This window comes from Xylona heveae (assembly GCF_001619985.1).
Source record: "Xylona heveae TC161 unplaced genomic scaffold L228scaffold_2, whole genome shotgun sequence".
Taxonomy (NCBI): Eukaryota; Fungi; Ascomycota; class Xylonomycetes; order Xylonales; family Xylonaceae; genus Xylona; species Xylona heveae.
Window position 1 is genome coordinate 2,970,373 of NW_017264194.1, and position 20,362 is coordinate 2,990,734.

The following is a 20,362-nucleotide window of genomic DNA, read 5'->3' on the forward strand; positions in this document are numbered from 1 at the left end:
ATCAGTGGGGAGGGAGATTTGAAGGGAAAAGGGAGAGTAGAAGATGAGCGAATGAGATTATCGTGTGGGTAGGTAGGTAGACTTGGCTGTGGGTGCAGGATTGGGAGGGGTGTGGATGTAAGTGGGTGGGTGGTGGGTGGCTCTTCGCCTCTTTGGGATCATGACGATGGAAGAAGTATGGGGTCGCCTAGTATTTCGTGCGCTACTGTACGGAAGGGCTCCACTCTTGCGGTTTCGCTTCCCTTTCGTCCTCATACGTCGTTGTTGAACCTGGCCCAAAGGGAATTTTTGGGGGGCGTTTGGGGAAGAAAGACCAGAACGGGCCATCTCCATTTCTAGAATAAAAAGAAAGATACTCTGACTGCTTGGCTTGAGTGTGAGGTGATTCGAGCTCAAAATAAACCCTCCTGCATTGTTACTTGCCCCAAGGGATGACTACGCATTGGGCGTGACTCCGGCCAACTACTCCTCCTGAACACCCGATGGTTGAGAGAGGGAATTCTATGCTGCACAGCAAGAGTACAGAGGTGGTTTGAAAATCATTGACCATCGTGAGTTCTACGTTGAACGTGACTGGGCAGGGGGGGGAAGAAGAGGGCGCAAGTCCTTCAGGTAAACCATGCAAGAGACAGGCATCATGGCCATCAGTCACGGCTCCACTGTCCGAAGACGTCCGAGCCTGTTGAGTGGTCTCGTCATCGTCGACGAACGTCCACCATCATCGTGAGGCTAATTGATGCCACCGACGACCATCTTTCTTTTCTTATTCCCAGCTTGCACCTGCCACAATCACAATGACATTGTGACTGTAGTCCTACTCCGTCACCGTCTTCTGTAGCATTTGACTGTTCATTCCGCAACCCGATCTTTCCATTTTTTTTTGGCGTGCTCTACTATTAGTCTGCCCCGGCTGTTGAGTATTCTCCAGCCGTACCTTAAACGTTGGAACTGCAGCTAAGTGCCGCAGGTACAATTGCTGTACTTCGCTCTCCTTGTCTTCCACACCAGCACCTTTTCTGGATATTTATTGCCCCGCGACTAGAAGGGAAGAAACGGAATTTTTCTTCTCAACGGTAGAACATGCATACTCTAACCCCCTTGCACCTGCAGCAAATGTCGACAAGACCTATTGGAGCTTGCTACGTTCTCGCTGCAAAAAGAGAATGCAAGCTGCAGCCGTAAAACTTACCGTACCTGTAGCTGTACCTGATCGGGTTCTCTCCTCTTTCATCTCTTCCAATTACCTTACCTGTTCTGGTTCAAAACTACAGACGAAATCCCAAGGGACGAGGCAACGCCAGACCTGGCCCAGCCACCTCTCTCCAATTTGCTTTTACTTCCTTGGGGTCCAAGCTGGTGGCCCTTGTGGTTGGGCCCGACCTCTCCTACAGCTGGGCATGCGACCAAAAATGGAAGTGCAAAGTACCCGCTAAACAAGTTTTGGGTGGGGTAGGTGTGGCCGAGCGGATACTCTTCAAAGAAGTTTCCAGTACCTTCACCTGAAGGCGGGTGGCTGACGCCTTTCCCAGTGCGTTAAGCTCACTCAAATGGGGGATCCCTCGGAGAACCTCTTTTTATCCTTATTCTCAACACGCGATTTATTCCTTCCAGGACTGGGCTCACCCAGTCCAATACTTCAGTATACCTAGGTAAAGCAGAATTTTTTCACAAGAGTAGATCTCGATCTGAGAAGCATGTTCGATATCAAAATTTCAGACAACCGCTGGGGTGCTGGATATCCTGCTCGTTTTTCTACGCAACTTTTGTCTCGCGCATGTTTTTCCTCTTGGCAGTGCTGTCCGTGGTTTCCCAATGTCCGTTTAGGCAGCGGAAACCCGGCAATAAGCGCAACAAGCATGCGGGAGATTGACGGCTTTGGACATGGATGGCTAAAGAGACAGAAAAGCACTCCAGCAAACTGTTTCTTGCCGTCCTCTGATTGACAGCGTGCCGGGATTCTCTGCAAGATGAAGGAATTGACTGAGGTAGGTACCACATGGCGCAACCGTCGGCTCAACCTTGTATCCATCTATATGCCGCAGGTGCCGCCGCAAATACATTTGGCTCATATACAGTGAATGAACCCTGCGTAGCATGTATAAGATAGCATTACTCGGGCACTAGGGAACAGAATAAACAGACATGGTAGATGCCCTTCCCACATCATCGTTCGATCCAAGGAACGGAGGGATCCCCATGCTGTTGTAACTCTCGAAGGGTGTGCACGGACAAGCCGCGATGCTTCATTAGCTCTAGCGAAAACCATTGTCGCTTTCGTGCATGACGCTATGAGGTTCTCTGGGAGCTTACTCTGTTCAGGATCTCGACCGCTCGAATGCCATTCTCGGTAATGAAACAGCACCTCTTATCCAGAATGAGCAGTTGCGGCTCGATGGGTCCCTCCGTTCGAACGCTTCGTCGGGCGATAAACTCGGTTAAACATCCCGTGTCAGGTATGCTCAGAGAGGGGCCATCATCGCTGCATTAGGCACAGTGTCGTGGGCCAGTCCGATTCCCAAGACCAAATGTTTTGGAGCAAGAACAAGGAGCCTACCTCTTAGGCAGCGCTAGATATCTACCTTAATGATAGCCATTTGGTTGATGCTCAAGCTTGAATATACCCTCTAAGGCGGGTGGAGAGAAGTGTGGAGAGAATATTGTGGAGATGGCGGGGTAGGGACAACGTACGGAGACGCCCCAGTGGATCTGCTTTGCTTTCCCGTGGCCTGCTTCCTGTTTCCATCGCCTGACGAAAACCTGCCAACGTTTCCGCTATGCACCACCTTTTTTCTGTGAAAACTAGGTATCTCCTCATCATGACGATGCTGCATGTTGTGCGCCTTGTAAAATCTGATGTCAAAAGGTTAAAATGTGATCCCGCTCAAGACTGCATTAATCTTCTGTCAAATGAAAAGGCCGCCAAGGTTTGAGGTCATTCTTGAAGGCTGCTGTGTACTTGCCACCCGTCTATCTTTCTCGCCTACTACGGAACAGTTTGTTTCTTTCCCGTCAATAATGACCAACAGCATACACGAGAACATGCGGTCCTTGGCTACTCTTTAAGAAAGTGATCAGTCATATTCAGGGGTCGTTTTGGCCCCCAGCCAGTAATATGAATGCCATGAAATCATCAACGGCAAGCAATGAGGGGTTAACATCGTCTCCCCGGGCACAATGCCTTTATCTCTTTTTTTGCTTGGGCATCAAGAGAGAAATATCAGAAAATTGCATGGAGACGTAGACAAACCTCCTGATCCCTTGATGCCTCTCTCTCCTTCGCGTGGTATCCCTCCCGTCCCGGGTACCCCCTCCAGTTTGAAGTGCGACTTCCCGCTGCCGGAACAGCCGAGATTTTACCTTATGCGCCCCCTAATGCAGGAAAAAAAGGAGTCGGAGGCTGTCTAGTCTAGTTACTGTAGCCGTACTTACTACAGGATCCTTGCCTTGTTTTTCATAATATCACGTTTATACGCGTACAATCGCTAGGGGACTTGGCTAAGAGAATTCCAAAACTAAAACACACCTCTCGGCAGACTCTCTCACCTTGGGGTATCGTTTCAACATACCAAAGGTACTTTCCAAGTCCTGCAGATGTGAAATTTCTGTGAGGATTGTCGTTCTCTTCCCCCAACAATCCTTAGCCATTCAGCTAGAAGAACTTTAGCCACCGTGTAGATGTCATCTAAAGTTAATAGGACACACGGTATCGTGGACGAAGTTCATAGATTAATGGCTGGCTCATATGATAGCCAGCTTATCGTAAGATGAAATTTCAGGCAAAATATCTTGTTCTCTCTTAATGATTATTGTTGGAACTGCCCACCTGGGGGCGGAAATTTGTATGCAAGCGCTGATTCTTAGAACAATAAATCTTTATCTGTCCGTCCTGTCCTATTATAATTTAGCCATCAATTCTTCCCTTGTAGGAACCGACTCGAGAATCTTATTTCTCCGACTATTCAGTCTCTCCGGTGTCGTCTTAAATAGCCGCGGGATGCCAGTCGTCTCGAAAGGCTTGCCGTCAAGGATCATGGATGCTATTCCCTTGGCTGTAAGGAAGATGTGGCACATGCCGTGGCCATTGAACCCAGCCATGATGAACTGGCCAGGTTTCGACGGCACCGCGCCGACATGGGGCAACGAGTCCGTCGTGTATCCAAGGACTGATTCAAAATAATTAGCCGCTGAACCGAAAGAGCGGAAAGTTGTGATGCTGCAACATACTTCCTGTCCAAACTTGATCGGTATATGCTCCACTATCCTCCCATCCGCGAAAATGTCGCTGCATGTATCCGTCGAAATAACTCTTCGCTGACTCCATCAATTGCGAGTCATCCGTCGTGTTATACCATTTTTTAGGATCAGAATAAAATCTCCTTCTAGCACCACCGACTACAATGCTCCCATCCATTCGTGGAATCAAGTAATCGTACTCCCAGCCGCTCCAGCGCAGACCATATGTGTTCGGTAGATGAGGAGAGTTCTTTCCCTTTGGTGTCACAATGCGGCTGCAAATACCACGAACTGGAATAATCTTTTGGGCGTAAGCTGGCGCGAGGCCCGCAGTGTAGGCATTGGTCGCAAAGATAACTTTCTTTGCTTTAATGGAACCCCTTGACTCGGTCGTGACTGTCCAAGCTCCGGTAACAGGGTCTGGTTCATCGGAAACGCTGACTACGGGGGTGTATGTTTGCAGGTTGACGCCACGGGAGACGACAAGTCTGAGGAGATGCATCACCAGCTTATACGGCCATAGATGGCCTGCGGTGAAGCTAAAGCAACCCTTGGCACCTTTGACACCGGAAACCTAGACGTAAACTCTGTGAATATTCCAAGCAGGCGAAAAAAAAGATGAGAGTCAAGGTGCTCACTCTTTCTGCATTCTCTTTGGGGGTAAAATGCACATCTTGAACGTTGATTGCGCCCGCCTCTCTGAGCTTGTCATATGCGGCCTTGACCTTTTTGCAATGTTCTTCATTCAATAGGGGATCTACAGATCTTGTGAGGCTAAAGTCGCAGTCAATGTTCTCCTTTTCGATGACCGCCTTCACTGCCTTGACCTGATCCATTTCGAACTTGGCCATCTCTACGGCTGCCTCGAGCCCGTAGACAGGAGCGAGACTGCTGCAGGTGTTGTACAGGTCGGGTTTAATGTGGCCACCTGTAGATAAAACAGCAGCCGTCAGCTCCAAACACTCATTGCTCTTCAAGATCACACCCAGAACTCACCATTTCGACCAGTCGCTCCCGAACAGGCTTGCCTTGCTTCCAACATCACCATTGAGGGCGGAAAAGGATTGCCCTCGAGCAAATGGTATGCTGTGGCAGCGCCTGAATAGCCGGCACCGATAATCAAGACATCACATTCTTTGGGGAGCTCTGGGGTGGAACGATGACTATCAAGTTCATCCAATTGCGTCCGCCAGAACGAAAGCATGCCATTGCGAGCAGGCGCGGGCTGAGACATGATGAGGAATTGGTGTCAGTAAAGATTCCTGCTCAGATTACAGTCTTTAGCCGTGGGATTCAACGGCGTCAGTATGAGTGGTTGGAGTCAACGAAAGCCAATCTCTTTACCATTGACAAAAAGAAACACGGAATTGATGGACTGAAAATCAAAGAGGGAAAGAAACAAATATGGGATTTGCAGATAGACCTTGATGTAGCGTTTGAGCTTCAACAATTGAAATTAATCACTTCATTACCAGGTCGATCTGAAGCCGTGATCGGCCCAGTGCTTATCAGACCGGTGTCCATAAGAGGCAAGGTATCGTGGAGGCTACCAATTGCGACCTCGAACAAAATGTCGTAGCATTATGCTTTGTGCAGTGGTTTGATGACTACCTTACCTAGTAGTAGGCAGCTATCTGTGCGGTCAAAGAGGGTCCAAAGCGGAGAATGTGGCGGCGGTCCCGATAATGGACACATATTACCCCAAGAATACTATGCGTAGCAGGGTAGACGTCGTTGCATTCGCCCGAAAATGATAAGGGTCGATGGGCTAAATTAATTGATAAGACTAACTAGTTGGAGTCGTCCCGCTTCTCTAAGCTTGGACCCTTCTCGATAAGAATACAGAGTTATACTTGGCTGTGCCACTGTGCCACTCTTAGCTACCTAGTAGATAAATCAGTATATCTGTAACTTGCCGTCACTACTGCCGGGGTTAAAGGGTATGTTCCTGCAGCCGGTCCGGTCACCATGCCGGTCCGGTTATCAGCTTCAATGGTTATCGACAACATGCCGCACAAGATGATTGTTGTTCTGGCAGAAAAACAATTGCTTTCTCAAGACAACGCCTACATGTGATACCGGGACGTTGTATACTGCATAGTATGACCAATCAATGATGGAAATACAAAGAAAATTAGGGTAAATAAAATTAAAAGTACAGTATGAATATGAACGATTTTATTGATGCTTGCGTAGATTGGTAAATTCAGATTAATCTCAGCGTCGATATGCTACTTTAAGACCCCCAATTTAGATTATAATATGGGCAAGGTTCGTAAGGTAATTCAGGTAAGGTAGGTAGGCATGTTGATAGCTCATGACATTGAGATGATTTTGTCCGCCATCTCGGGTAACGTATCAGCCACAACCTCCATGTCTCCAAACAATTCCAACAACGGCTCCTTCTCAAAGACTGTGCAGTATGCCCCTTTGAACCTAGGGAGATAGGGTAAATTTCTCATTAACTCTCCGCGTAGGTAGCTTGACAGAGGAAATCAACTTACCCTGTTCGTCTGGCGGCCGAGACATCCCACATGTGTGCAGCCGCAAACCACGGCTGTCCGTGCTTCTGCAATTGTTCGAGCAGAGGCCGATATGCCTCCGGCGAAGGTTTACCAACGCCTCTGGTGTCGCAGGAGAGGAGATTCTCCGAGGGCAGATCCACCCCCGCGCTCTTGAAGTAACCACCTACTCGCTTCAAATCGCCTGCTGTAAACGCCCACACCGTGAACCCGGCGTCTCGCAATTTGGAGATGCACTCAGCTGCCCCCGGGCGCATCGGCTCCTTGTCATGCGCGTCGATCAGGAATTGCACATCTTCGTCGGTTGCAAATTGTCGAGGCTCAGAGATGCCTGCTTGCCACAGCATGCGGAAGAACATGGCCTGGAATACCACACTGAAAGGTTTGTAGTTGCCCGACAAGCTCATGTACGTATATTCGCGCTCCGTGGCGTCAATCCATGTGTACCCCAGCAGTCGTGGTTTGATGCCCTCTGCGCGCAACTTGTCTCCCATTCTCGCCTCAATGGCATCGAAAAGATTGTCGTACGACACCAAAGTTCCGACTACGTCGAAAACGATATTCTTCTTGGGTTCCGCCATTGTGAATGCTGACACTTTTGCTCAACCCTTAAAAGACCCTGAACTCAAGTCAAGTATCTCGTAGATAAATCAAATCAGAAAACTCAAGGATTATTTTCTCTGTGGTCGAGATCCATGATTATCACCAAACCCTCATACGTATTTAAACTTGAGTATTGTAATTGCTCCTGCCGGCTGAGCGTCGGCCAGATATCCGACGGACCGAATGGCTCAGCTACCTGATCCAACTTCTGCCGTTAACCACTGGCTGACTGGCAGGCATCATTCAACAACAAATGTGGGAACGAACCCCAGGCTTTGGAATAAATTAGGTTTCGCGGGTTTCCCCTATCAAATCCAACATGCTACGGACAACTAGCTCTGGATAGGTAACTGATCGTCCCTGATCTAGACTTGATATGGTCGTGTTCAAGCTAATATGATAACCTTGCAGGGCGTTATCGACTCCCAACTCCCACTATGAGGCCCATAACGACAATCGAGACTCAATTATGTCCGGAAGAGATTCCCACCCATACTCTGCTACAAGGAAGTTTCTTCGACGCGCAGCTTCCGGTCAGTTGCCGGACACCATCGGGGTCGATCTTCCGGTGAACCACTACGACATATCCTAATCTCCATGATAATTCTAGAGTTAGCGCAACCTTATACTACAACCATGACGGAGTTAGAACTCCAGGGCATGTATCCAATGTTGGGTTCCCGCTGTCTCCGCACTAATGGCGATGCTGGACCTAACTTCCCGGTCTAGCACGTGGCAGATGCATCAAGAGCAAGATAACGATGATGCATTACAAGATATCAAAGCCATATACTAATCGACGAAATTCTGATTTAATTCCCTTCTCCTTCCTGTTATTCTTCAGACCTCAAGCCTTTGAGTTGAAGCTTGAATTACTGGAACCTGCTTTAGCTCACAGAAGTAATGGCACATATCCAGGCAACAACTCCTGCCGAAGAAAGCCCTGAGGGCTCCATCTCTCAATCCAAGGAGTATCCGGAGAAGATGGCCGATCTCGAACATGATGTTGAGAAGACACCCACTCTCGGGCTCGGAACCACCCAGGTCCTCGAGACAGATCTCGATAGGGCAGGTTATCATCGTCAGCTTGGTCGTCGACAAATTATGATGATGACTTTCGGTGCCGGTATTGGGACTGGTCTTTGGGTAGGCACCGGAAGTGCGCTTCATTATGGTAAAGCAATTGCATGCGATTGATTCTGCTATTAGCCTGCTAATAATTTTGTAGCGGGACCTGGTGGCGTTGCCGTCGTGTACTCCATCGTTGCGTATGTTGCCTCCTTTCGTTTGCTCAAATTCTTGTCTGAGATGGTTCTAACCTTGATCTAGCTACCTGGTTTACACGCAATATATGTCCGTCGGAGAAATGTCTGCCTATAAGCCCATTCACGGTGGTTTTATTAGACAAGCCTCGGAGTACGTTGATCCCGCTCTAGGCTTTGCCGTTGGTATCAATTTCTGGTTTTCGGTAAGTTATCTTCTCACAGTATCTTCTAAATCCCATTGATATTTACTATTCTGTTACAGTGGGTCATGATCATCCCCGCAGAAATTACAGCAGCTATATCTGTTCTCAACTTCTGGCCGTCGGCGAGAGACTTTCCAATCGCCGCGTATATTTCGATCATTTTTGTTGGTTGCGCCTTGGTCAACGTGTTTCCTGTGAGATTTTACGGTCGCATTGAATATTGCATGTCGTTTGTCAAAATCATTGCTATTTTTGCGATGATCTTCTTTATGTTCATCATGACTTCAGGTGGTATCAAAGCAACCCATGGACCTATTGAGTTTCGGTATTGGAAACACCCTGGCGCCTTCCGGAACGGAGCCAAGGGCATTGGTAAGGCGTTCATCCAAGCCGGATTCAGCTTTGGCGGAGGTAAGGATCTTGTATCAACATTCACTCGTGTGTCGGCCAATCCATGACTGACTTGTGGCTCAGGCGAACATATTGCGGTCATTGCTGGAGAGGCGAAAAACCCCAGGCGCACCATTAAGAAGACTATTGGTCCAGTCTTTTGGCGCATGGTAACATTTTTTGTGGTCAACGTCTGGCTCGTTGGTATGTGTGTCAACCCAGATGACGAGCGGCTTGTCAGCGCTTCAGGCACCTTGAGAAGCCCATTTGTGATTGCGATTCAAGACGCTGGTGTACCTTGGCTAGCCCACGTCTTGAATGTATTCATCTTTATTGCAGTCGTGAGCTGTAACATCACGAGCTTCTACGTTGCAAGCAGAAGCTTGACCGCCTTGGCAGATATCAACCTGATTCCCAAATTCTTTGGAAGAAAGGACTCCAGGGGTCGTCCCTATGTCTCTTTGATCATTTGCAGCGTTTTGGGGGGCGGATTAACTTATCTCAACTGCAACTCTTCCTCTGCCGTCGTATATAATTGGTTCTCTTCTCTGGTAGGATTCCATTTTAACATATTGGGCGAACCTTGAGGCATTGCTAATCTGGATATTCAAAGGTCGGGATTGCCGCCTTATTTCAATGGGCTTCATTGTATATCTCTCACATTCGGTTCCGGAGGGGACTCAAGGCACAAGGTATCGACTATCGCCGACTACCCTTCCGTAATTGGGGGGCACCTATTCCTCAGTATATTGGCCTTTTAATTTGCGCTCTCTTCTTGGGCTTTGAATTTTATCTGGCCGTATGGCCTTTTGGGGCAAAGTCTTCTGCCAAGAATTTCTTCGCTACTTTCCTCGCTTGTCCATTATTCTTCTTTGATTACTTTGTCTATAAGGTGAGCATGCCTTTCCAGATTCTGCTACGAGTGGCAAGACATTAACGTTGGTAGCTTGTCCGGAAAACAAAAATTGTAAAAGCAGCCGAGATGGATTTCAGCACCGCACGGCCATTCGACGACGAGGATGAGAGGAGAGCGCTCGAGAAGGCGCGCGGTGGAGAAGAGAAAGAGAAAATTTCAATGTTTCAGCATTTGAAAAACCTTGTTTTTGGATAAATCCTGTTACGTTCAGCTGGCAAAACGGGAAAGGTCTGGTTGGTTTCATGAGATGCCCCCCATTCACCGGTTGTCTTCCGCATTATCGCAATAATCTTATTGTATGGTTATTCGGGCTTGGTTTGCAAATACGGTTATAGTTATTCATTGTCCTTTTTTCCCCCCCTCAATCGAATATTTATCGTTGCCTTCTTCTTCTTCTTCTGCGCGACCAAATTATCTCCCGTGAAATGGACAATTCTAGCCGCACTTCCGTAGGCTTATGAGGTGAGGGCGCTCCGTTGCCTAGGCGACAGTGTTTGCGGGTCAATAGATCCTTTCCTAAAATGGCCAAAATCCCTCCACTAAGCTCATGGTGGCTTGCGACCTCAACTTTCAATCCATGCAAGACCCTGGTATATCGCTTTTATTCGTAATTACCTGCAACGACGACGAGCAGGAGTTGAGCTACCCCTCAAATTATTGGATCTTCAAGAAAAAGGGCTTGCGTTCGTTCAGGATGGACCCTTGCTATTATGCGCTAATCCCTGTGATCGCCCCTCGTGCGATTGCCGGTCTTCCCCAGCCTCCAGTAACACAATGTTTACCCGTTGACCTTTTTCCCGGCCACCTCATTTTGGGTTGCAGGATGCAGACCTGCTTCTCCTCCAACTTCACCTGAACTATTATTCGAATCTGGAAACCTGCTATAGTGCATACGCTCTTGCCAATACCCGGGCCCTAAGGAGTGAAGACTACACCTATCAATAAAAGCGACTGCCAGAAACCAAGTCAATAGATCCGCTCGAGTATCGTTCAGGCTGAGTCGGTATCTTCGACGGACATCGTTCTCCATGCATTGAGAAACCGTTAATCGATCCTCGCGGGGCACCGCTCCATACCTCTGCCGTCATTGTTGGGATCTACGTCGTTGAAAATGAAGTCTACAATTAGACTGGCCTTTGGCCTGAGCAGCCTATTCTTCAAATTTGCGATTTCAGCAGTGCCATACAACCCCACTAGACTATATATCTCATCGCACAATGGTTCTGAGATTGTTTACGCAATTACACCAGCATTATCCTCCGGCTCTAGTTTCGAACTTCTTGCACTTAATGCGACGGAATCGATGAATGCTTCAGCCTTGCCTTACAAGGAGATCTCTTCCTCCCTTCCTTTCCTTGACAACGGAAATGATGTGAATGTTTCTTTCATTCCTTCGGTAGACGATCGAGGCGTCATATCAATATTTTCAGGGAACTGCACTGCTGGCGCCGAGGGTTCAAGTATTTGGCGATACATTCCAAGCTCAACATCAGGAACCGATCCGGGAACATGGGTGATGGATAGCGTCAATCCCAAAGCAGCGCAGGGCCTTGGAAAGCTCACCGGAGCAAATTTCCTCTCAGCTGCCATTACTTATTCGAGCACGGTGGATGCCGATGACCCTTCCATGTATGTTTTTGGTGGAATGTGCCCGAATTCATCCTACCCTGGATCTGGACAGTCTGCGGCAGATTATAGCAACAACATGGTGATACTCTCACCTAAAACTTCGGACGCATCGTCAGATTCAGTACAATATGACGAGGACATTGCCAGTAGCCGTGATCTTCCAATAGCAGAAGCCGGATTTACCATAACTCCATTGCCGCCATCCTTTACGAACACAAGCAGCGGAACCAGAAGCAAGCAGCAAGATTTTGTACTGGTTGGCGGTCATACAAAATCCGCCTTCATAAACATGTCACAGGTCGCACTTTTCTCACTACCACAGGAAGGATGGACGTTTATCGCAGTCAATTCACCCTCAGTCGACGCCGAAACAGATCTAAGCGTCCGCGATAGTGTCGTGGTTGAGCCGAGATCCGGCCACACCGCTACATTGACTTCGGATGGGCAGAGGATTATTGTATTTGGTGGCTGGGTAGGGGACACTAACACTCCTGCAGATCCCCAGCTTGCAATACTTAGTATCGGTGAAGAATATGGTGGGGCTGGCAATTGGGCTTGGGAGATCCCGTCTGCGTCAGGTAATGGATTGGGGACTGGTGTCGGTCTTTATGGGCATGGAGCGGTTATGCTACCCGGAGACGTCATGATGGTTGTCGGAGGTTACCCAATTTCAACAAAAACGGGCCGCAGGGATGTTTCCCCTACTGAAAACACGAACTCTTACTTTCTGAATGTGACGTCCATGGAGTGGATTAGCTCGTACACTCCTCCTGCTCAAGCGCGGCCTAAAAATCCGGAATCATCGAAGACGACTGGTCACTTCTCTACTTCGAAAAAAGCGGGTCTTGGTGTTGGCGTCGCACTCGGGGTCATTGTGGCGATTATCCTGGCTTTCCTTTGCTTAATATGCTGTCGAAGAAGGCAACGTCGGCGCAATGCACGGAAGAGGGAGCTTGAAGATTTCATGAGGGGAACGCGCTACATGCCATTTGTAGGATCTTCTGTGGCCGGCGGCTTCGATGGTCGCGGAGGTCAAGCTTATATACCGCCAGCAATGGAACAACAGCGAAACATTATGCTAGATGCGGCTTATCCTTGGGCAAACCAGCCTCACGAGGGAGCATTCGGAGGAGGATCTGGGTGGAGGGAGAATCGCGGAACGGATGTAGAACGAACGGGGCTCCTTCTCGACATACCTAGTCCGACGCGAGGCCTACGAAGGAATATGCATTCTCGAGCATCCCATCAGTCGGCTTCCTGGCATGAGGATAAACGAAAAAGCCAAGGATCAAGCGGCATTCATCCTATCCAGGAAAGAGACGAAGAAGAGATGGCACCTGGGACGGCGGACTCCGCTATGTCCGCCTCTGGACTTCTCGAATCCTCGGATCCAGGCATTATAGCGACTGCACCCGTTCTCGATCCTTTTGGTGACCCGGCTCCTCTAGGCAGCCATCCGATAATCAATCGAGCATCTCCCACGGATTTTGAACGCCGGAGAGATATCGAAGGATGGGTCAGCGACTGGGCTGCGGCAGATACTATCCTTCTCAACCCTGGTCGTGCCTCTCCAGATAAGTCTGACCGGACCTCATCCACACTGAGCGACCAGTCTGCACACTCAGTGAATTCCGTACATTCCCACCTCGCAAGCAGCTTGGGCCGAAGCGTCTCAGTTCGTTCAAACGGGATCTTCTCCCGGGGCAACACTTTTTCGAGCCACAGCACATCGCCTACGTTTGACCGATCATTTGGACGTGTTTCGCCCACGTTCAATCGAAGAACACAAAGCCTATCTTATGCTCAACGACCAGAAGCATCTAAAACGAATGATTCCTTTACGACCGCGCAAACGTCATTTTCATTATTGCAAACCGAAGGCGAAGCTCTCCTCGGAGAGCATCGTCCCGACCATTATGATCACTCATGGTCTGACGCACCGAACAAGTCATCTCGCCGAACGGGTTGGATGGGGTCAATGCGCCGCGCTCTGCCATTTATAGGTGGTAATGGGGAAAGCAGCAGCAGCAGCGGCGGAGATAACAGCGATCGCAGCAATTCACTCCAATCACTAGGAGGCGGACGATATTCCCCTGCCAAAAATCATCAACCACCACGATACCATGATCACGAAGATAATGTCCAGTCAAACCCACTTCTTCCTCGCCGCGCAGCAAGTGCCTCGGCCGCCTTGTGGCAACAGCGCCGCCAGGGAGCTGCCGATTGGGATGTCGACATTCCTCGTCGAAGAACCAGTCATGCTCTCGGCACCAACAGGCACACTCTGTGGGACGAAACCGGAGAGGAGAATGATGACGAAGAATGGGATATCGAAGCTGCCGTTGAGAGGCGAGTGGTTCAAGTCATGTTTACCGTGCCACGGGAGAAACTTCGAGTCGTCAATGCAGATTCGGATGGTCTCAGCGTGAGTGAAGTTGGTGAACCCTCTTCAAGTACTGCACCAGCAGAAATGAGTGAATCTAAAGGCAAGGGAAAGGCTGAGACATAGTTATTTATTTCCCCCCTTATCTTCTCTTCTTTTCGTGTCTTTCTTACCTTGTTCATTTGCAGTTCTTCAAGGCTGACTATCTCGCCTTTTCCGTTTCCTTTGTCCGTTTGCCAGTTTATATATTCATCGCCCTCAAGGTCCCGTCCATTTCCGAAGGGTAAGGGAGGAAGGAGTATTTTCAAATGCCGATTTTCGGATCTCACAATGTTTCTAGAAGGAGTTTAGTCGCGAGTGCAGCTGATTGATTGAGGCCATGATTTGGACAGATTCTCGTTACTTTTTTTTATTAACATCTTTTTCTTTCCCTTTCTCTTGGTTTTTTTTTTTTTTTTTTTTTTTTTCTTTTTTTTTGTTCAATTTTTTGCTCTTTATTTTACTTTACAACGAAAGGGAAGTTTTGGAAATCCGAGTCATCTAGACTCGGTAGCGAACGAGATTATGCAGTTCACGCAAGTATGCTCTGACGATTTTAAAGATATTACGTGGCAGATAGTTGGGTAGCGATCTTAGGCAGCAGTTTTCATGTATATATATTTTAGATTCTAGGTTAGATGTATTAGGTAGTTTTAGGTTTAATCTAGATTCATTTATTTTATGTTTCTTATTTCTTAGGTTTGTTGGTTAATCATATTTGCTGAAGAATGGTGGATGAGCCGAAGTTTTGAATATTATATACTCTGTAGTGTCTGCACCATTCAATCCCACTGGTCTGGTACTAGAAGTATTCGAGCACCTGTATATACCTCCATTACCTAACTTACATACCTGCCTTAGACAAAAGACATGGCTTGACAGGTTCACTTGTAATTGCACACAACTAATATTCTGGTCAATAACCATGCCATGCAGCTTTCAGATCAGCAGTTTCTCTGCGCTGCAGCTGCCAGATGGCAAAAATCCAAGAATGGACTTTCTTGATTCCTCGTTCTTCAAAGCCGATGGATCTGGCCGAAGTCTCCCCACACCTTCCGAGATTCAAGCTTTATCGGGTAAAGATTGGGGAAGACCCCAACCGCCTCCGGTGCGATTCGAGGAGCTCGGTCTCCTTGTCAAATTCGGTCCGTATGTCACAACTGCTGAAGCTCAATGTCTTTGGGCCATCAGGAGAGTACTCGGGGACAAAGTACCCGTTCCAGAGGTCTATGGATGGCGGATCGACGGAGGCAGAGTGTTTATCTACATGCAGTTGGTGCGGGGCGAGACACTAGCAGACCGATGGAAAACATTGGGGACTACTGATAGGAGTGCTGTTTGTGATCAGCTACGTCGGATGATAGCGTCTTTGCGGCAAGTCCAGCAAGATCCTGAGGATCAGTTTATTGGTACGTTGTACGTGGAACGTTTCTTTATGAATGAAATTTGATTCTGAAAGGTTGGGATTTTGTGCTTTTGGGAAAACAAACCAAAAACCGAACCCCCCTCCCCAAAAAAGAACCAAAAAAAAAGACAAAAAGACCAAGAATAATTAATGAATAATAATTAAAAAAAAAAATTTAGAGAGAAAAAAATAAATAGATTGAAAATTAACAAAAAGCAGGCTCGATTGATCGCGGCCATCTCTTGGATAAAGTGTTTGAGGGCGAACCCCCTGGTGGCCCATTCACATCAGTCAAACACTTCAACGACTGGTTTTCCCGACTGCCGTGGCTTCGTTTTCCGAATCCAGAAAAGATCCAAGATCCCTGGAGAGAATTCTTGCCAGACGTGGGGACAATCAAACTCACACATGGTGACCTGCATCGAGGCAACGTTATTGTCTCCTCGGAAGATCCGCCTCGTGTGCTGGCAATTGTTGACTGGGCTCATTGCGGATGGTATCCGGACTACTGGGAGTATTGCAAAGCTGCCTATACCTGCGCATACAATGGCGAATGGCGTAACAAGTGGATTCCAAAAATTTTGACCCCGCGACCAGAGGTGCACGAGATTTTTGCAGAGTATACAAGAGCGCTGGGAGCTGTTTGATATTCTTCTAGTTCAATGGGAGATATCCTTCTGCTTGAAGGGAGGGAAGAAAGGGAAGGGAGGGGGAAATATGGGCCTTCAATGCAGTACTATGCTCTATTCATGCCTTTCCAAACATTTTCGCTAGCCAGTTTCCAATTGCTTTTGTGTGGTTCGAGTCTTCAATACCCTTGGATCCGCCTAGCAAAGCTTCCCAGTTGTCGATTTCGTGTATCTTTTTGTTCGCCAGCTCCTTGTGGATCTCGGCTGCTTGCGTCTCTGCCAGAGGGCCGTCTGAAGGAATGTGGATGTCGCTTTCTAGAATGACTCCGGAGCGGGACTTTAGAGATATTTGTGTCTATGTTCAGTCAGCATATTTATTGTTATTTATGTACCGCCTTCCTTCCCCTTTCTCGGGGCCCAGGAATCGTGTAATACGTACTTTAGAAGGAATTGCACTATCCAGGGTAGGTCGTTCTCGGGGATCGTCAGGCGTTGGATGGCTTGAGAGCACAAATTGTGGGGTCTGTAGGAACGTCCATTCTAATGACTTTTAAAAGTGTTAGCTTGTGATGTAGATCAGGCAGATATTTGGGCCGGAGTCACCTTTAGTTCATCCATGCCCTTGGCTATCTCCGGAATGCTGGCCAATTCTTCATCAACGACCGCGCTCACCCACTTATTGTCGTTCTCGGAAACGGTAGTATTGACTCCTTCAATGGCGCCCCTACTCGCGTCAAGTGGAACATTATGAAGGCGACAGAATTGCTCGACGACGGCGCGCTCAAACTCGCCATTTGACAACCCCACATTGCCAACGGGGGAGCTGACGCTTTCAACTCCTCGCGCTTTTATATACGGCTTTGCTGGCGCATGTAGGTAGTCGGGAATAATGTTGAGATTTGGAGACGAGAGGAGGCACGTTCCGTGATGCAGCGATCTGTGTCTCGTGAGTTTGAACGCGGAGCCAGAGATCTTTAGTGATCGCAGTCTGTCGTCGCTCGTATAGGGAGTCACATGGGTATCTGCCTCGTCAACCTGACTCCTTTGAGAACCCTGATCGAGCACGATATCATGTCGTTCGTTCACTCTGGCCCGATCAATGCCCAGGTTTCTCAGGCCACGAACGACCATTTCCGCATGTTTGTCTCGCGCGAACTCGGCCGGTGGACATATGACGCTGTAATTGACATTTCCTTCATCGTGAAATACCGTTCCCCCGCCCGACCTGCGGCGTACTAGCCATACGTCACCAAGACTTGGTGGTTCGGTCTCAATGTCGTTATTGTCATTCTTTGCTGCGTTTAAAAGACGTAAATTAACCTCAACCCATGGGTTTTGATTTCGTCCAATAATTATGCTAGGTCTATTGGTATATAAAAATAGAATAACAGACTCTGGAGATGTGCGCTGTAATAGAAAGTGCTCTATCGAGAGGTTCAAGTAGGGATCTAGACTCCGTGAAATGTAGATCTGGTGCTTGGAGGTAGGTCTGGTTACTAGCTCCACAAATGAGGATGCAGGGATCGATGTATACGCTCGGGAGATAAATTGAGGTCGTATAGAAGAACAAACTCGATTTGAATGTGAGGTCCTGTATGATAATATGGAAAAGACTGTCGACAATCCCCGCGAAGGAGCCATTGTTACATATATTAATGCAGAGATATCTCAAGATCTATAATTGTTGTCTCCGTACAATAGCTAGTGCGATGTCGGATGTGGAGGGGTCCAGCCACGGCAACCCCCGTCGGCCTTTAAACCGCCGAGTCACGAAATTTTGGACTCCCCAGCTTGGAGGGGTCAGCACCACGACTTTCGCAAATAATAAACCATTGACTCACAGGCTTGACTCTGAACGTTTCTGCAGAGCTCATATAACCCATCGATCGAACATTAGACATCTTTCAACGACTTGAAGACTTGTCCAGCAGTGTCCCTCCTCATATTTGCACTCTCATACCATCCTGAGTCACCATGTCGACTTTCGGGGAATATTTCAGAGTCACGACGTACGTACCAACAGTGCTAGGTCTCTACGGAATCAAGCTCTAATACCCTTTCTATAGCTATGGCGAGTCTCATTGCCGCTCCGTTGGCTGCATTGTCGACGGCTGCCCGCCGGGCATGGAGCTCACCGAAGCCGACATTCAGCCTCAGATGACTCGGAGACGACCTGGCCAGAGTGCTATCACCACTCCTGTATGCGCCCTTTAGAGCTATACACATATAAATATGATTTGCTAACGTATCGACCCAGCGCAACGAAAAGGACCGCGTCGAGATTCAGTCGGGCACCGAGTTCGGAGTCACCCTGGGCACGCCCATTGGAATGATGGTTCGCAATGAGGACCAGAGACCCAAGGATTATGGCAACAGCACCATGGACCTCTACCCTCGCCCCAGCCATGCTGACTGGACCTATCTGGAGAAATACGGTGTCAAGGCCAGCAGTGGAGGTGGCCGAAGCAGCGCAAGAGAAACCATTGGTAAGCTGAAATACCCCTAATTACTCACATCACACGCCAAGCCCGTCTTTCCACAAGTCGTGCAGTACCATTGGAATATCAAATACTAATAATTTATCAGGCCGAGTTGCCGCTGGAGCCATTGCCGAGAAATACCTTCGTCTCGCTCACGGCGTTGAAATCGTCGCATTCGTTGGCTCCGTCGGAAACGAGCACCTCTTCCCTCCTACCCCCGAGCACCCTACCTGCTCTACGAACCCCGCCTTCCTGCGCCTCCTCGATACCATTGACCGCAAGACTGTCGACTCCTTCCTCCCCGTCCGGTGCCCAGACCAGGGGGCTTCTGACCGCATGTCCGAGCTGATCGCTAAGTACCGTGACGCCCAAGACAGCATTGGCGGCACAGTCACCTGCGTGATCCGCAACGTGCCCACCGGACTCGGCGAGCCCGCGTTCGACAAGATGGAAGCCATGCTCGCACACGCGATGCTCAGTATCCCCGCAACCAAGGGTTTCGAAGTCGGTTCAGGTTTCGGCGGCTGCGAAGTTGCCGGCTCAAGGCACAACGATCCCTTTATCGCCAGCAGCACTCCCGTTACTCCCCTGGCATCTGGTGCCTCCACGCCTGCTCCTGGCACATCCACTCCTCAGCAGCAGCAACGACCCCGTCTGACTACCAAGACGAACAACTCGGGCGGTATCCAAGGCGGCATCTCCAACGGTGCCCCGATTTACTTCCGCGTCGCTTTCAAGCGTAAGCCAGACCCTTCCCTTGCGTTTCTATTTCCCTTACCATTTCGAAGACAAACCCCCGCGGCCCTAACTAATTATTTTTGTTGTTCTAGCCCCCGCCACAATCGGCCAAGCGCAAACCACAGCCACCTACGCCTCTGAAGAAGGCATCCTCGAAGCCAAGGGCCGTCACGACCCCTGCGTTGTCCCCCGCGCTGTGCCCATTGTCGAAGCCATGGCCGCTCTCGTCATCATGGATTCCCTTCTCGCGCAACAAGCGAGGCATACTGCCCGCAGCTTGCTCCCGCCCTTGAAGCAGACCCTGCCCACTCAGTAGATATGTATATGCGACCCCAGCGCAAGGCTGCTGTTATGTCCAGAAGCTTCTGATTGACGTGTCTATGTTTATTGTTTATTGTTTGCCGTATGTCGTATGTTGTCAGCCAGGCAGGACCTGCGGTGTTCCTTTTATTTTATTTTATTTTACCTTTTTTCTCATTTATCCATTCATTGTTTGCTTGTTTGGTTTTTCAAAGAAAAAAGTTTCCCTTGATATTCTTCTTTATTCGTCTAGATGAAGCAAGTGTACATTGGACCGAGATCCCAAGGATACATCTTGTCCCCTTGGGATCCGGGGATTCAAAGTACATGGCGAGATATAGGATAGTATACATATGATAATAAACTCTTTACCTCCCTAAATTACGATACAGTCTTTGCTGTTCTTGGGCGAAAACTTGGTGATCTGGCACTGGATGTAGCCCCGCATGAAATTATGACACTGTAGCCGATAGGGGAGATAAGATGAATTCGAAATTGATGCTGTACATTGTTCTTGGTGTAGAGAAGGGCTGGACTAATCAGACTGAGGAGATCACAACAACACAAGATAACAAGATCAGGAAAGAATAGTATGAATAAAGGAGTTTGAAATTACCATGCCGCTGT

At 48.6% G+C, this 20,362-nt stretch overlaps 7 protein-coding genes across 7 annotated transcripts; 4 read left to right on the forward strand and 3 right to left on the reverse strand.

Annotated features, from left to right (window-relative positions):
- Positions 1-3,791: 3,791 nt before the first annotated feature.
- On the reverse strand, positions 3,792-5,671 carry L228DRAFT_244724 (FAD dependent oxidoreductase). The gene is made up of 4 exons (XM_018331992.1): positions 5,230-5,671; positions 4,872-5,161; positions 4,225-4,807; positions 3,792-4,163 (listed from the first exon to the last, which is right to left on the reverse strand). Exons 1-4 carry the CDS (start codon positions 5,465-5,467, stop codon positions 3,895-3,897), a joined length of 1,380 nt encoding a protein of 459 aa, XP_018191355.1. The 5' UTR covers positions 5,468-5,671; the 3' UTR covers positions 3,792-3,894.
- A 752-nt stretch (positions 5,672-6,423) lies between these two features.
- L228DRAFT_244726 (HAD-like protein) lies at positions 6,424-7,255 on the reverse strand. The gene is made up of 2 exons (XM_018331993.1): positions 6,738-7,255; positions 6,424-6,669 (listed from the first exon to the last, which is right to left on the reverse strand). The coding sequence occupies exons 1-2, from the start codon at positions 7,247-7,249 to the stop codon at positions 6,549-6,551; spliced, it is 633 nt and encodes a 210-aa protein (XP_018191356.1). The 5' UTR covers positions 7,250-7,255; the 3' UTR covers positions 6,424-6,548.
- Positions 7,256-8,261: 1,006 nt separating this feature from the next.
- Positions 8,262-10,327, forward strand: L228DRAFT_266251 (hypothetical protein; the record flags this gene model as incomplete). The annotated part of the gene is made up of 7 exons (XM_018334832.1): positions 8,262-8,532; positions 8,587-8,626; positions 8,688-8,826; positions 8,886-9,237; positions 9,301-9,767; positions 9,830-10,108; positions 10,163-10,327. The coding sequence occupies 7 exons, from the start codon at positions 8,262-8,264 to the stop codon at positions 10,325-10,327; spliced, it is 1,713 nt and encodes a 570-aa protein (XP_018191357.1).
- Positions 10,328-10,940: 613 nt separating this feature from the next.
- L228DRAFT_244728 (hypothetical protein) lies at positions 10,941-14,543 on the forward strand. The gene has a single exon (XM_018331994.1). It carries the CDS (start codon positions 11,244-11,246, stop codon positions 14,268-14,270), a length of 3,027 nt encoding a protein of 1,008 aa, XP_018191358.1. The 5' UTR covers positions 10,941-11,243; the 3' UTR covers positions 14,271-14,543.
- Positions 14,544-15,070: 527 nt separating this feature from the next.
- On the forward strand, positions 15,071-16,725 carry L228DRAFT_244729 (phosphotransferase family protein). The gene is made up of 2 exons (XM_018331995.1): positions 15,071-15,592; positions 15,808-16,725. Exons 1-2 carry the CDS (start codon positions 15,109-15,111, stop codon positions 16,233-16,235), a joined length of 912 nt encoding a protein of 303 aa, XP_018191359.1. The 5' UTR covers positions 15,071-15,108; the 3' UTR covers positions 16,236-16,725.
- Positions 16,336-17,858, reverse strand: L228DRAFT_266254 (lipoyltransferase; the record flags this gene model as incomplete). Its single annotated transcript, XM_018334833.1, has 3 exons — positions 16,336-16,572; positions 16,657-16,764; positions 16,821-17,858. 3 exons carry the CDS (start codon positions 17,856-17,858, stop codon positions 16,336-16,338), a joined length of 1,383 nt encoding a protein of 460 aa, XP_018191360.1.
- Positions 17,859-18,028: 170 nt separating this feature from the next.
- Positions 18,029-20,113, forward strand: L228DRAFT_227694 (chorismate synthase). Its single transcript, XM_018330458.1, has 5 exons — positions 18,029-18,226; positions 18,284-18,416; positions 18,475-18,703; positions 18,804-19,436; positions 19,528-20,113. The coding sequence occupies exons 1-5, from the start codon at positions 18,192-18,194 to the stop codon at positions 19,749-19,751; spliced, it is 1,254 nt and encodes a 417-aa protein (XP_018191361.1). The 5' UTR covers positions 18,029-18,191; the 3' UTR covers positions 19,752-20,113.
- The last annotated feature ends 249 nt before the right edge of the window (positions 20,114-20,362 follow it).